The sequence below is a fragment of the Lipotes vexillifer genome, unplaced genomic scaffold (genome assembly GCF_000442215.2).
Source record: "Lipotes vexillifer unplaced genomic scaffold, Lipotes_vexillifer_v1.1 scaffold1116, whole genome shotgun sequence".
In the NCBI taxonomy this organism is placed as follows: domain Eukaryota; kingdom Metazoa; phylum Chordata; class Mammalia; order Artiodactyla; family Lipotidae; genus Lipotes; species Lipotes vexillifer.
In genome coordinates this window covers 52,512-68,310 of record NW_006797545.1, presented here as the reverse complement: position 1 = coordinate 68,310, position 15,799 = coordinate 52,512, and the positions used below count along the sequence as shown (strand labels likewise).

The 15,799-nt window shown below is 38.8% G+C and overlaps 1 protein-coding gene across 2 annotated transcripts in view; it reads right to left on the bottom strand.

Moving 5' to 3' along the window:
* The window catches only part of SLC24A2 (solute carrier family 24 member 2), a 252,276-nt gene extending 238,110 nt beyond the window's left edge, over window positions 1–14,166 (bottom strand). For both annotated transcript variants that reach the window (XM_007469664.1, XM_007469665.1), the window contains exon 1: window positions 13,172–14,166. In XM_007469664.1, coding sequence (XP_007469726.1) covers window positions 13,172–14,104 — 933 coding nt within the window. In that variant the 5' untranslated portion in view covers window positions 14,105–14,166. The remainder of the gene's footprint in view (window positions 1–13,171) is intronic.
* Between the last annotated feature and the right edge of the window lie 1,633 nt (window positions 14,167–15,799).

Here is a 15,799-nt window from a genome sequence, read left to right as displayed (position 1 = left end):
TAGGGAAAGGGATTTGATGACAAGAAACTCTCTTAGATAATACAGAGAAGAATCAGGAGTAGGTTAAAAAGGGTGATGTAGCAACCAGACAACAAACATCCTGGGTCCAATGTTCAAGTAGATTCACGTTCCCAGGTTCTCTATAATCAATAAGTCCTGAACCTCAAACAACCCCTAAATCTTCCTCCAGTCCTTAGCTTCAAGGGGATCAAGCTTTCCAAGACCAACTCAAGGAAACAGGCAGCTTTCGGGTTGATCCAAAGGTTCCAAATCACTCTAGGTATAAGTAGATGCCTAGAGAACAATAGGGAACAGCTTGGAGACCCAGTCCCAGTTGAGGAGCTGCCCCATCTATGGAGCATATTCCTTATTCCACAGAATAGAAGATACGTGCAAATCATATATACGTTCTTGCCCCCAGAATATATAAAGAACTCTTAAATTCAACAGTAAGGCAAATAACCCAATTTTTAAGTGGGCAAAGGAGTTGAACAGACATATTTTCAAAGAAGATATACAAGTAGCCAATAAGCTCATGAAAAAGATGTTCAACATCATCATCCTTCAAGAAAATGCAAATCAAAATCACAATGAGATACTACGCCACATCCACTAGGGTGGCTATAGTCAAAAAGACATAAAACAGCAAATGCTGGCAAAGATGTAGAGAAATTGGAACCTTCATACCTTGCTGGTAGGAATGCAAAATAGTACAGACACTTTGGAAAACAGCTTGGCAGTTCCTTAAAATGTTAAACATATGGTGAGCATATGACCCAGCAATTCTACTCCTAAGTGTATACCAAAGAGAATTGAAAACATATATCCACACAAAAACTTGTAAGCAAATGTTCATAGCAGCATTACTTATAATGGCCAAAAAGTGGAAGTAACCCAAATGTCCATTAACTGATGAATGGATAAATAAAATATAGTATATCCATACAATGGAATATTTGGCCATAAAAAGGCAACAACATGGATGAACTTTGAAAACATTATGCTAACTGAAAGAAGCCAGACACAAAAGGCCACATATTGTATGATTCCCATTGATCTGAAATGTCCACAACAGGCAAATCTATAGCAACAGAAAGAAGATTGGTGGCTACCAGGGATGGGGATGGAAAGAGGGATGAGGAGTGATTATTAAGAGATACAGGTTTCTTTTTGGTGGTGATGAACATGTTCTAAATATAGTGGTGATGATTTTACAACTCTGAATATACAAAAAACCAGTGAATTCCACATTGAGGATGAATTCTATTATAAGTGAATTATATCTCAAAAAAACTGTTATAAAAAAGTCAATAGAGGACTTCCCTGATAGCGCAGTGGTTAAGAATCCGCCTGCCAATGCAGGGGACATGGGTTCGAGCCCTGGTCCGGGAAGATCCCACATGCCACGGAGTAACTAAGCCCGTGCGCCACAACTACTGAGCCCGTGCGCCTAGAAGCCCGTGCTCTGCAACAAGAGAAGCCACCACAATGAGAAGCCCACGCACCGCAACGAAGAGTAGCCCCCGCTCACCACAACTAGAGAAAGCCCACGCACAGCAATGAAGACCCAACACAGCCAAAAAAAAAAAAAAAAAGTCAATGGGGAGAAACACTACATAATGCTACACGGTAAGGAGAGCTACTTTGAGGCCACAGCTGGAGTGATCTGGCCTTTAGAATTGACGGCCCTTACCTGCCCTGACAGCCACACTTCCAACCTGAGGAGACTGGAGAATGTCTAATGAATTCTGTTTCTCAAGTCAGATATTTGTTGTTTGCTCCTTGACTTTAATACATAAGCAACTATGTTTTATGAATGATTCAGGCCCAGACTTTTTATTGTGAACACTCATCACCACCATTATCAATTCCCGAAGGGTATTCAGTGCCCTTTTCCCTTCTACCCTAGATACCAAGCGAGATACCAAATACTGCAGGTGGGATTGGTTAGTTCCTGAGTCAAAGGGAGTGATTTGATCCAAGGCAGAAAACACAGATGCTGGCAAACCAACATAAGGCCCAGCCACGACTGGATGGAGATGTGACAGGCTCAGATTAAACATTGATGATGTATACAAGAACAGAGTAAATACATTTACAGGGCCGTGACAGGGGCCCTTGAGAGAACTTCGTGGCCGAGCAAAAGGTTCAGTTTCCAAACGGGGAAACTACTTCTCTCCTAATCCTCTGCAAGAACAGAGGGAAAGCAGGTTCAAGTCCAAACACTGAGGATTTGACTATTAGTTAGGGATCAGCTGGGGAATTGCTCCTTCATCTGGCTGTTTGGGAGGCAGAGAGAAGAGGGCCTAGGGAGTGAGGCAAGGTCCTGAAATGACAGGAGGGCAGGCTAACAGCACATGGGAGGGACTCAGAGGAAAAGAGACCAGGAGTAGAATATACGTGGGTGAGTGGGACCGTATTCTGCTAATCACTTTTCCTGTGTGATTGCATCAAAATTCACAGCCTTTCTCGGAGGGAAAGGCTATTATTTTTTCTTAATCTATGGATAAACAAACAAAAGCCCAGAGAGGTTTGGTAACTTGCCCAAGATCACACAGCAAGGAGGGTCACACTCTGTCTCAGTCTTAAATAATAATTCTATTGTGTTAACCCTTAAACATCATCCTCCCTCTCAGGAAACAAAGTCACAGGTTCCTAGAACACATGCACCAATACTCAGGGCCTACCGCATGCCTAAAATAATAGAAGTGGCTCAACATCTTTTTCATTGCTATCAGGTGACAGGGAAAAATAAAACTGACTTAGCCTACAAGTGGTTAGGGCAACAGATGACAGGGGAAACCTCCTTGCCCAGCTCAACGTCCATCAAGCAGTAAAAGAGAAAGTACAGAGCACCAGCAACTTTGACCCTTTCTAAGAACGTCCTATGGACAGGTGAAGAAGCCTGCATTACCCCTTCAAAGGAACTAATCTCCTTTAATTGGTCTTCTTAACTGGAAAAGTGCTCTGAAGGTGGTAAGTTCAGGGCTTCATTACCTGACCACCTCTTCTGTTGGTCAGTCCATAATTAGGGACATATATTTGTTTCTTTCCCATTAACAGAGAGGCACAGAATTATCAGAGCTGGTGGGGACCCTGGACATAAACTAGCCCCTTCATTTTCAGAGGAGACACTTGGGGCAAAGTACCTGGACTAGCGTTAGACTGCCAGTGTGTGGGACGAAAGGGACTCCATCTCTCCAGGCTTGGTTCCTGTCAGTGCAGGATTCTGAGTGCATCCTTTAAAGCTGTAAACATGGCACTAATATAGTCTGGTGCCCAGACCCTTTCCAAACCCATCAGCTTTTACCAGGACAAGAACCGTGTCTGTATCATTTGGTTTACAAATCCAGTCCTTCATAAAAAGGTAACCAACCTAACTGAAATGCAGTGTCAGTCTTCTTGGCAAGGTTCTGCTTCTTTCTGACTCCATATCTCCCTGTTTCATCCACATTTCTTTCCCACCCGATGACAAGCTCATTGGGAACCAAGGATGAGTCGAGGCTCAGGGAGCACATCATGCTTTGATCTGCACCTTCCTTACCCTGCAATCAGTCTCTGTCAGAGCCAGAGGGCATAAAAAGCAAAGCCACCACCAGCTTAAAGGGCACCTTTGTGGAATTAAGAAAAGGCACCCTTTCCCCTGGGCAGCCACAGTCCCACACCAAAGCACACAGCTTGTCCAGTAGAGTGACGTCCGGATTTCTGTCCCTATCTGCCCCCTTGGTCAGACAGATGCCCTTGTGCAGTACACTAGCATAGCCTTGAAGAGCAGCCCCACTAAGAGGAAGAAGGAGGAAAAAGGAATTTCTAAAAATACTATTTTTTAAAACTTAGGTCACAATCCATTGGTGGGTCATGAAATTACTTTAGGGTTGAAACTAGCATTTTTAACAGAGTAGAAAATACCATATATATATATATATATATATATATATATAGAAGGAGGAAAAAGGAATTTCTAAAAATACTATTTTTTAAAACTTAGGTCACAATCCATTGGTGGGTCATGAAATTACTTTAGGGTTGAAACTAGCATTTTTAACAGAGTAGAAAATACCATATATATATATATATATATATATATATATATATGCCTCACACTTAGATTTTATTTTTATATGTATATGTAAACATATACATATATGTCTATATGTGCATGGGTATGTGTATATACTGAATTGAGATGTAAAATATATTTTTTAGTGGGGGTCATGGTAAAAAATATTGAAAAGTCACTGACTTAACACAGCCTAATATGAAATGTGCATCTAATTTGGAGGTTTGCTTTGTCTTTATTCCCAACTGTCCAGTAGGAAGCAACAAGAAAACTAGAATGCATTTAGGAGTCAGACAGACCCAAGTTCAAATGCGGTTTACCACTAAATTTGGACCTTAGGCAATCATTTATGTTTTCTGGCCCTCAGGTTCCTGATCTGCCAGTGGAGATGGTACCTGTTTCAGAACGTTGATGTGGTAAAGATCGTGTATTAAGCACGCGTCCAGTTTTCAGATCTCTCTCTTCTCTCGACTTTGGAGAGACCAGCAGAGACCAGGGATCCAGGGACACACGTGCAGCTGCCACTGAGGGTTTCCACTGCCAGAAGCCACAAAGCTGAGGAGGTGTAGAGTCCTGCAGTAAACTTTAAATGATTTTCTCCTGTGCAAGTTGGTTCTCCTGTCTGTATGGAAGAACTGCCTCCCAAAGCATATGCTTAAACAAAAATTACTGTTTAGCCAAGTCAATTAAATCATTTAAGCGAAAATACTACAGGTAAGCCGGGTTAGGAAAAGAGTTTGGTGCTATGGGTATGGTGAGAATCTGGTCTTCTGTTTTAGGTAAATGTGTTAGATTTTAGTTTGGCATGGTTAGAGTATTCCACATAGTAAGGATGAGAGCCTCTGAGGACAGAAATGACAAGCTAAAATAATCTTTTAGGTCATGTGGGTCAAATCTCCCATTTTCCAGATTTGGAGATAGGGTCCTAGGACGTGCAGGATCCACCAAAGTCATGTGGTTGGGGGGGGGGGCACACCCCGTCCCTTGGGAACATCATTTCTTAACTCCTGGGTCTCAAGGCCTCCTTCTTTAGAATAATTCATCCTTGTAAACAAAAATTGCAACAACTTCCTGCCTTGATTTAGGTGTGGAAATGTGGGGAAGTATGAGAGCTAAAGTTAGGGTTTCTCAGCATATGTTTGTAAGAGATTTTTGAGTCATCACAGCAAACTTTAAAAATGACGCAAAAGACACATAGGAAATTGGCAATCTATAAATGAAAATTTGAATTCTCAAAAAAAATATTTTCAACCTCCCAATTAATCAACAAAATGCAAATCAAAACAAGGTAATGTTGTTTCACCTATGAAACTGGAAACCATTAAAAATGATAATAGTCAACACTAACAAGGATGTAGCAACCTAGCAGAAACTTTAAAAAGCTCATAAACTTTGTTCCAGAATTTCTGCTTCTCCAAAATCAAAAATTCATGTGTAAGGCTGCTGGCTGTAGCATTTTTTATAGTAGTGAAATATAATATGAAAATAACTTTCTATTTTATGATAATGCTAAACAGTGAATAACCGTTTTGAAAAACAGTTAATGATCTGAGGAAATGCTCATAATAAACCAAGTTAAAAAGTTAAAATGCTATATATTCAATATAAGTTTAAAGTTGTGCATATCCAATATCATTCAAACTTATTTAGATATATAGGTACATATGTGCGTGTGTGTGTGTGTGTGTGTGTGTGTGTGTGTGTGTGAAAGTCTGGAAGAATAAATGCAAAAATGTTCATAGTTATTTCTGGATGGTGCGATGGAGAGATTATAGGCTATTTAAATTTTTTTTGTATTTTGATGTGTTTTTATAATCTTGTACAATGAATATATTACTTTAAGTATCTGGTAAAAATATTATTTAAAAGGCAAATCTACAAGGCAATCTACAATTTCTGTTAGAATTGCCTTTTACATTTGATTTGACTCAAAATTTGCCATTGGTAGGATCTGTTGATAAGGAGTTTTATTACAACGTCAGGCTATATTAAACATTCTGAAAGTATACAATTAAAACACATATTATCATCCCTTGTTATATGCATTATCATTTGACAAATCCAAAGTCTAAAACATAATTTTTGGCAGTATGATGATTAAACATTCAGAGAAACCACTTTCACTATATACACCTCAAATTATTGGATACTATATTCTTTGATATATTTTAAAATTACCCAACTATATTAGTGAGGAAGCAGGGATTTCTTAGAACCTAGAACACCAACTAAGCACAAATCCAGAGGGGTCTGTGTTGCTTTGCCTCTGAGGTATTTGCCATTCCCCAGTGGTCAGAAACTAGGATTGTGGAAGCTACAAACATGAGGCCTGATAGGGAGGAGGTACTTCAGGGGCCTCCACTTCCAATAAGCTAGAAACCCTGAAGGGTGGACACTCTTAGTGGGTGAATAAGGAAAAACAAATCTGCCTACCAAAGGGAAATAGTAGAATGTGCCTATTTTGGCCTTAGTTTTGAGTGGCACTGAAAAAAAGAGCAAGAAAAAAGAGTCTCCCTTAAGAATTTCTAAGCACAGCCTCATTCCTGGCTTTGGAGTCTGAATTCACACTACATGGGTAGAAAAAAGTCAGACATTTAGGTTAGAATGGTTCCAGGTTGGTTGGGCTCCCGGGAACTTGAGAGAAGAGCAAACAAGCCCTCTCTGTTGGGATACACTTAGAACCGAGACCTCAGTGACTCCCTACAGGTCAAGTTCCAAGAAATATGAGTTCAAAGTTTTAAAAGGAATCACTAAATACATAAGAAAGCAACCCCACATGAAACATAAAACAACACAACTAGATCTGCAAGGACACTAACACTAGAAATACCAATTATGAATTATAAATATAAATATACTTAACATGTTTAGAAAAATAAAAGAAGGCATTAAATAATAGAAGAAGAAACAGTGAAAATCAACCTGACAGTGGTGAAAAGGAGCCATAAAACCTAGAAATGAAAAATATAATAATTACAATTAGAAACTAAACAGATGAGCACCAGAGCAGGTTAGACAAAATTGAAGAGAAAATTAGAAAGTAGAAAGCAGATATAAAAAAATGATCAGCAAGAAGAACACAGAAAAAGATGAGTAGTTAAAAGACATGAAAAACAGGTTGAGATGGTATAACATATATCCAATCAGAATTCTAGAAGATTATGGGAAGAATGAGGCAGAGGCCAAATTGGTGGAAGGCACTAATCCTCAAATTCAGGAAGTCTAATGAATCACAAATAGGGGATAATTAAGTGAGAAAATCGCACCTGTCATGGCATCAGGAAAATGCTGAACACCAAAAACAAAGAGAAAACCTTATAAAGTAGTCAAAGAGAAGAGACAAACTTCTTACAAAGGAGCAACATTCACACCAGCAGCAGTCTTTTCAATGGCAAAAGTGGAAGTCAGAGACAGTAGAATTATTATTTTAAAGTGGAATGAGAAAATAACTTTCTACCCACCAAAGCTATCCTTCAAGAACAAAAGTAAAATAGATCTGTAAGCAAATAAAAATCAGGAGCAGATACTACTAACAGATTCTTGCTAAAGGAACTTATAAAGAATGTTAGTCAGTACAAGAAAAAGCCATAGAGAAAAGGTCTGATACGAGAAAAGAAATGAGGAGAAAAACTGGTAAAAATGTGGATACTTCTAAAAACATTGATGGCATAATATCTAATTTGTAGGATTTAAAAAGTGAAGATTATACCTCAATAAAGCTGTTATAAAACATCAAGGTAGAACTTAAATTGTAGACTTCAAATCATTTACATTGGGGGACAGAAGACTGAGTTAAAATGCTCTAAGGCCCTTAAGATGTTTAGCATGAGTGTAAAGATATTAGCTTTACACTCTGTTGAGTTAAATATATGCATTAAAAATTTTAGGGTAAACAGTGAAAGACTAGAAATAGGATGTATAAATTCCAAACTACTAATGGGAAAAGCAGATTTAGAAAAACATCAATCCAAAACAAAAGCAAAAACAGGTTATAAAAAATAGAAAGTTTAAAATAGCATGATAGAAAAGAATCCAAATGTAATAGTAATCACAATCAATGTAAATAAACTAAACTTTCCAGCTAAAAGATAATGATTGTCAAACTGAATTAAACAAAATGCTGCTATATTCTGTTTACTAGAGACTTACCTAAAACAAAAGGAGGTTGAAAATAGAAGAATGAAGAAACTAAACCAGTCAAATCCACACAGATGTTCTTGACTCATCTTTGAGCAACTTAACAATCTCATTCCTTGTTAAAGTTAAAATACAAATTATCTGGTTCTCGGGAAAAAAAGGGGAGAAGGGAGGCGAAAAGGAGAGAGGAAGAAAGGAGACAGGAAGGGAAGTGGTGATAAGTCCTCACTCTCAACATTGCCAGGATTTAGGTCATCTCTTGCTGGAGGAACCAGAGTAGCTAGGAGAACAGCCATGGGCAATCTGCCCTCTGTGTATTAAAATCCACTGGGCTTTCTGAGTCTCTCAAAGTGCCTCCTTCACTCTTTGAATCATATGTAGTAACTGAAGGGTTTGCTTTTAACATAAGTAGAGGGAAACAAAACAAGGAAAATAGCACCATGCTGTATCCCTAGATCAACAAACAGACTTGTGATACTGGAACCTCTGACTTACAGCCAGTAGGTCAGAACTACAGGTAACACCTGGACTTGTGACCTGCACGGGGAGTGGGGGCAGTCTTGTAGGACTGAACCCTTAACTTGTGGAAAACTGATGTTCTCTCTGGGTGAACAGTGTCAGAATTGAGTTAAATTCTTGGACACCCTGCTGGTGTCTGAAAATTTCTTGGTGTTGGGAGGGAAGCACCCCCTACCTGACCCCTACACGTTTGAATTGGGTCCAGGAACTTAAAAGAATGCTACAATCACAGGCATCTAGTCAGTTAAGAATTTTACTGCCTATATTTTCTTTCTTTTGAGGACAGAGAGTTTCCAAGTCTATCAAGTAATACTCACTATAATGATGATCTCACTGAAATCTGTACATTAATTTTACTAATTTACATACTAGGTATGGAGGGGAAACAAAGGTTGAATTTATAACATATTCTTTGCCTTAAGAAGGCTTGGGACTATACATTTGTATTTATATAATTGTTTATGGTTTAGCATCTTACCAGGAATACTTCACTTTATGAAGAATATTTATAATATTGTTTCAATTTCGATTTTCCCATGATCACTAATAACAATTTGCATTGCAAACACTCTGTTGGCAAGCAACTTTTCAGGAACACACAAAATGAATAAAGCAAGGCACACCTAAATTACTAAGTAGGCTGCCTTCAACTATCCAGCTTTAAGCATCTTTATTTAGACCATTCCCTTCATTTGAACTGGGCTGACTTGCTGTCAGATTACAGTGCCAAGTCTAAGAAGAAGTTAAATACCATGGACAGCTGCTTTCTAGGCCAATGACAGCCTAGCACCATAGCAGATCAGGGGACCTCAGCAGGCAGGCCAGGCACACTGCAAAACATGCCAGATGCCCTGAAACTCCATTGCTTCACATCCTGCAGGATTCAAATTAATTCCTCACCAGCTCTGGAGAGGTTTTTGGAAGATAGTCCCAATCATTTATAAATAAAAATACCCTTAAAACAAAAATCTCTGCTTAGCATAGATATTTCTAAACCACAGTCTACAAAATAAACTTTCAGGACAACAAAGGCATTTGAAGGTTTCCTTGGAGTTCATAATAATGTCTTCCCTGCATATGTTCACTGTATATGAAATTAGGCTTAAAAATATTATAATATGACAAATATCATATATGCCCCTAAGGGAGACAACAGCCTGCTTAACTCAGTGATTCACTGGCATGAACTACAATCTTCAAGGAATATTTTGAAATTCTCAAATTTGAAATAATTTATCCTGATTCACTTTTCATTTAAGAACAAAAGATGAAAGGAAAGGAACTAACACTTAGTGAACAACCCACATTTGCCAAGGACTATGTTAGCTGCTTAACATTCATTTCTTCATTTAGTAATTTTCCCAACTTTATGAAGTAGGTATTATTATTTTCATTTTCCTAATTAGGAAAATGAGGCTCAGTGAGTTTATGTGACTTCTCTGAGGTCACAAGTCTTATTATACACCTGGGCTAACACCTTTTTTCCCTGAATCAAAGCCCAGGATCTCCTTACCATGTCATGACACTACACGACATTTTTTTAAACAATAATATTATCACTAAAAGACGCAATAAAAATATCAAATTAAAAAACCAAACACCAGGTGGAACAGTTAAATAAAATGGGAAACTATTACTTTAAATATGAGAAAAATGTTTGTATTTTCTAACTTTTCATGCTCCACAGTTGCCCCATCATCAATAATGAAACCAAATTGAGATTTTCAACTGGTCCAGGAAGCAAGCAGTTTCAAAGCTATTTCACTGTCTACAGCCCAGCAGAATTGATGAGTTTTTAGTAAGAACCATTGATGACTTGTATAAAAATATCTAAAATATGTTTTCTCCACTTTCCCATACTCCCCTCTTTCACAATTGTGCAGTTAAGACAATGAGGTAGCTTTGCCTAAAAATATGCTTAGTATTTTGCTTCCTAAACTCTTGTACAGCACATTCCTCTCTATGAAGACTCCACTGCGGGCTGTCTTTGGCTTGGGGTCTTTTTCTGAGTGTTCTGATAATGTTAGAAGCACTGACTTAGGTAGGAAAGGTGGAGTATACAGCCAGAAATCGACTTTGCAGATCAGAGAACAAGACAGCCAAGCTCAAAGACTCATCCCTCCTTGAGACACCTTATGTTCAGTGCTTAGAGAGCAAAATCTCCATAAGATTCTGAAGTCAGACATCTGATAAAGACCAACTGCTGAAAAAATTTTTTTCCAACAATTATTCAAAAGTGAAATTGGCAAGGTAAAATTTCCTAAAGGAAATCACACATCATTATGTACTGTTCCACCTAAAAATGTCTGTGTTCCAGCATACCGAACAAGAATTAGCTACGTTAAAAAATTCTGGTCCCATGATAATTTATAGTTCAATCTAGTTACTGAATGACAAAATAAATAATAATGATTAAGTGGAATAAACTAAAGCTATTTGGTGCTCAAAGGAAAATAATACAATGAACATATTTTGGAGGTAAATCAGAAACAGGAGATATAGTCATGAATATAATTTGCTTTCTTTTTTAATTAGGTAAATCCAGAATTCCAAAATTTTAAAAATGCACAATATTAAGCATAGCAAAAATTATGGATATGAGTAACAATTTTACGGAATGCCAGCCTAAGTTATTGACTTTTAAATTACCATTAAAATGACATGACAGTCACTTAATATAGTAGGTAAAAATCCTGCAAGAGCTGATTTAATGAGTGACTTATAATTTATCAAAAGCCGTCTGTAAACCATATTTAAACGGTTATTACTAAATGCACAAAACAACCTCCTTCCTCCCTATTAGAAGACAAAATCCCCCTGCAATCTTCAATACACCATTGGACTGCTCTGCAAATTCCTTTTTCATACACGTTGCCAACATAACCTTTAGCCGAGTCTGTGCCTAAGTTAATAAAGTTCCACTGCGGCATACCAAAATGAAAAAGTACTGAGTTCTCAAAAAGACTTTTTATCTTTGATGGGCCCGGGATATTTATAAGACACCAAATCATTCCCTTGCCTCTAAAATACAGGCCTTTCCCTTGGCAACTGTTCAGCATTCTAATTGGAATACACACATAGACGACTAATGCAAACCACTCAAACTTGTAGTCAGTCTTGAGGAGATGGCTTGAGGGATCATCCTTTGGGCTACAAAATTAGATCAGGGACTGGGCTCCAGTGATGACCCTGTCTTATGCCCTCAAGGATACAGACTCAGTATCACATCTGAATGCTTATTTGCCACGATTTTTTTTTTTTTACTACAGTTTCTAACAACTGAGTGATATGTTAGAAAAAATACAGTATAGAACATTTCTTTTTTGCATGGAATAAATAGAAATATTACTAGTGGTTTTTTTTGTCTGTGCTTTGCTTCTATTTCACGGCTGCTACAAAAACGATGGATGGTCATCAAACTTGAACATAAAGGAATTATGCTAAATTAATATCATTTTTTTCTTCATTCTGGACAAAACCTCTCACCCTCCACTCAATATCCGTTTTTTGCATACATGAGAATTTCCCCAGATGCAAGTATGAAAAGTCTGCATATGTATTTTGTTTTACTGTTTAAAATCACATTCCGAGATGACATTCCAATGTTAGGATAGAGATCAGAATGGCATGACTCTACTTAACAGAAAATTTTATTGATGTGGCCCATGGATTATTTTTAATAATTAATCTATATTTTTGCAGATCGATTTCTTCTAAGCTCTTTACCAACTTGCTTGCTACCTAAGTGGTAGGATGGCCACTAAAATGTCATTAAAACTCCCTCAAATCCTACCATAAAAAATATTTTGGGTCATGTCTATTATGGCGTGCAAAATGGGCCCTCGAGCTACAGAGGCAGGCGGCATGGCTTGCCACTGACTCTTTCACATATCCCGATCGGTGCCTGGTCGAGTGGTCTGAAGCACTATTGTGTGGATCAAGAAGAATGGCCATGACCCATTCTAACGACCAGTCCTGCTAGGCCCTAGGCTGCTGACTTAAAGATCCAGCTCTGCTAACACAAACTTTCTTCGCTAAGCACCTTTAAAGAGATGGTTCTTGATAACTGTCACATGTGCATTTAAATTGAAAAAGCCCTGCAACTTGCAAGGCACACACACACACTTTCCCATGAAAATAAAACGGCTCACAAGAATAAGAAAATAAGAGACAAATAACTGCTGAGCCTGCTCTGAGAAGCTTATGTAACCTATATTTATAAATGTTTTACTCTGAGGCAAGTAGCTTGAGAATTTAGTAGACATTCCCCAGAATACCCCCCAAATTATTCTTCCCACTGTCATGTTGGTCTGGCTGTCAAAGAAATGCATAAAGCACCCTGCTATTCATTACAGCCCCAAACACCATCCCATTTAAAAAGTGGCAGATCTAAAGAACATAAGAGTTCAGAGCTATGGTCAAGAAGACATTAAATAAACAACCACCACCACCAACCTTTGCTTGGGCCTCTGGTGCTGTCACCTTGACGACTTTGTTGCGGTTTATCATTTGCTTCACCCATCTTTCTACTTGGACGTTGAATTTCATGAAAACCACATAGCCAAAGTAAGCTGTTAAGAGAAGCAAGCTTTCCCACCACATGATAAAGTTATCCAGGAAAAATATGATCAGCATGATCAAGTCAATGATGTAGAAGGACACATCCCGAAAGAGTGGCCACCATGTCAGGTTTAAGATTTCTCTGGAAAACAGAGCACACATGCCAATGACAAAGAGGATGTTGAACACCGCTGAGCCCACGATTGTGCCAATGCCAACATTGCTGTGAGCGATAAATACCCCTATGAGAGACGTGAAAAGTTCTGGGGCTGAGCCCCCGGCAGCCATAAAGGTGGCTCCAGCCACATCATCAGAGATGCCCAGTTTTTCAGTGATGACAGTCAAAGAGGGAACAAAGAACTCATCGCAGACAATGGCTAAGGCTATGAACATGTAGATCATTCCAATGACATGGAGAATGATGGCACCTTTTCTTCGCTGCTCGAGGGAAAAGATGTCTCTTGGGTAGTCTCCTTGGGCATGATCTGTACTATTCTCAGATTTGCCTTCCTGAGAAACAGGTGGCTGTGGAGTATAATCTCGAATCTTGTCATTTAAATCTAAGAGAGTTCTTTGATGGTAATCGTGTGCTACCCTGGGGCCACTTGTACCACTGGCCTCTCCTGTGCTCGGTGTCTCTGTCTCAGAAAAGGCACTGATTGAAAACGGAACAGTGCTAATGGCTACCAGGCCCATGAAAAGGCCTAAGATTCGAATCAACTTCAGTTTTTTTCTGACATTATAATGTCTCCTGCAGCCAGACGGTGACTTATCTGAACACCATTTCTCAAGGAAAGAGATGGTGGTGGTGCTTTGGTGCAGATCCATCCTGGGTCTTCTGGTGGATGTGGTGGTCTTCGAATTGTACACTCAACCAGATGGTTCTTTCATACTTTTCCTCACTTTACAGTTAACAGTGCTTCTGGGGTGCTTCCACAATCAGGGATTCTTAGGCTTCACACGAAATATTTTCAATATTTATACTTAAATAAAAATAAAAAGAAGGATATGTGAATCATAAAATCATGTCTTTTTTACAAAACAACTTGGCAGGTATGAAAAAATCCTATCCTATAGCCATGTGACCTTGGGTTAAGTTCCTTAATTTTTCTGTGCCTCAGTTTCCCCATTTCAAAAATTAGGACAATTACAGCACCTACCACCAAGCGCTGCTTTAAGGATGAGTTAAAATACATGAAGCATTAAGAGTAGGATGTGACACATACTAGGCACTTATGATAGTGTATGTACAAAGGCAAACATTTTGGTAAATCCAATGTTAGACATAGACTATGTATTTGTGTCTGTTAAATACAAAAATTTTATAGATGTAGATGGAAATCTATGTTTATCCCACCTTAACTCACGTAACAAATAACCTCCCGGGGCTAAAAAAGTATCACTTCCTTTAGAATTATCTACGTATTTGACAACCAAAACCACTGTCTTTTCTTTTGGTCCAATTATATAACTCCAGTTGCAGGCACACTTTTCTGATTAATCTATCACTTGGAAAGGGCTGAGTGTTGGAGGAGACAGCACTCTTTTCCTGCACACATAAAGATCTCAGGATCCTATTTTTCATGGAAAGCCCCTCCCATAGCAAATGCAGAAAAGTAGCCCTTTAAAAATTTAAGTTTACATAAGAATGATCTGATGACATGAACAAACTGTCTTCCCTAAATATCTAGACACTGTATTCAGCTAAAGCTTATTTTAAAAAACAACCTTTAGTCGTATTTAAAATAGACAACTTAGTAAATCAAACAACTTCTAACAAGTAGGCTACTTCAAGACATCAAATGTGTATTTCATAAACAATATGCAAGTTGCAGTGATAGCTCTGTCCACAAAATCTGCCAAAAATAGCCCTGACACTGACTCTCTAGTAGGTTAGATACCCAAGCAGTTTTCATTCTCTGTCTCCACAGAGAAGGGTAAAATATCCACACATGACAGCTGATATTCCGAAGGTTCCCCTTTTTAATTTTCTTTAAAAAGCAGTTTTGTTTTGGGGTTTGGGTTTTTTCTTGTATCAATGATTTCATTTTAGAGGCATTCGCTGAGATCATCTCAGGTGTAAAATAAGCGAATTAAACACACGCCAGTGACACACTGAGATTAGCTGGAACTCAGGTTTGCAGAGGGAGCCCAAATCAAACCAGGCTGAGATGCTGTTACTCCTGAGATAAACCTAACCAGGCACAGAGATTCCCGGCTGGCCTGACAGATGTCTATGCTTAGCGTGAACGATTAAGCGACTCACTGCGCTCAGGGGATTGTCACAAAGCTCGGCCGGGGCAAACATCAGGGACAGACTCAACTCCCAGGGTGCGCTATCGGCTCCAGCCTGAGCCGGGCTCTACTTGCAAAACCCACCGCTCCGCCGGCGAAGTGCACCCCCCGCCGCGCCCCAACTTTGCCGTGTGTGGTCCCAAACTTTCCCTGGTGGGTTCATAGGAAAATAAAACTGAAGGACAGACGCCCCACTAGCGAGCCAGAGGCCAGGATGCAGTTTGAGGA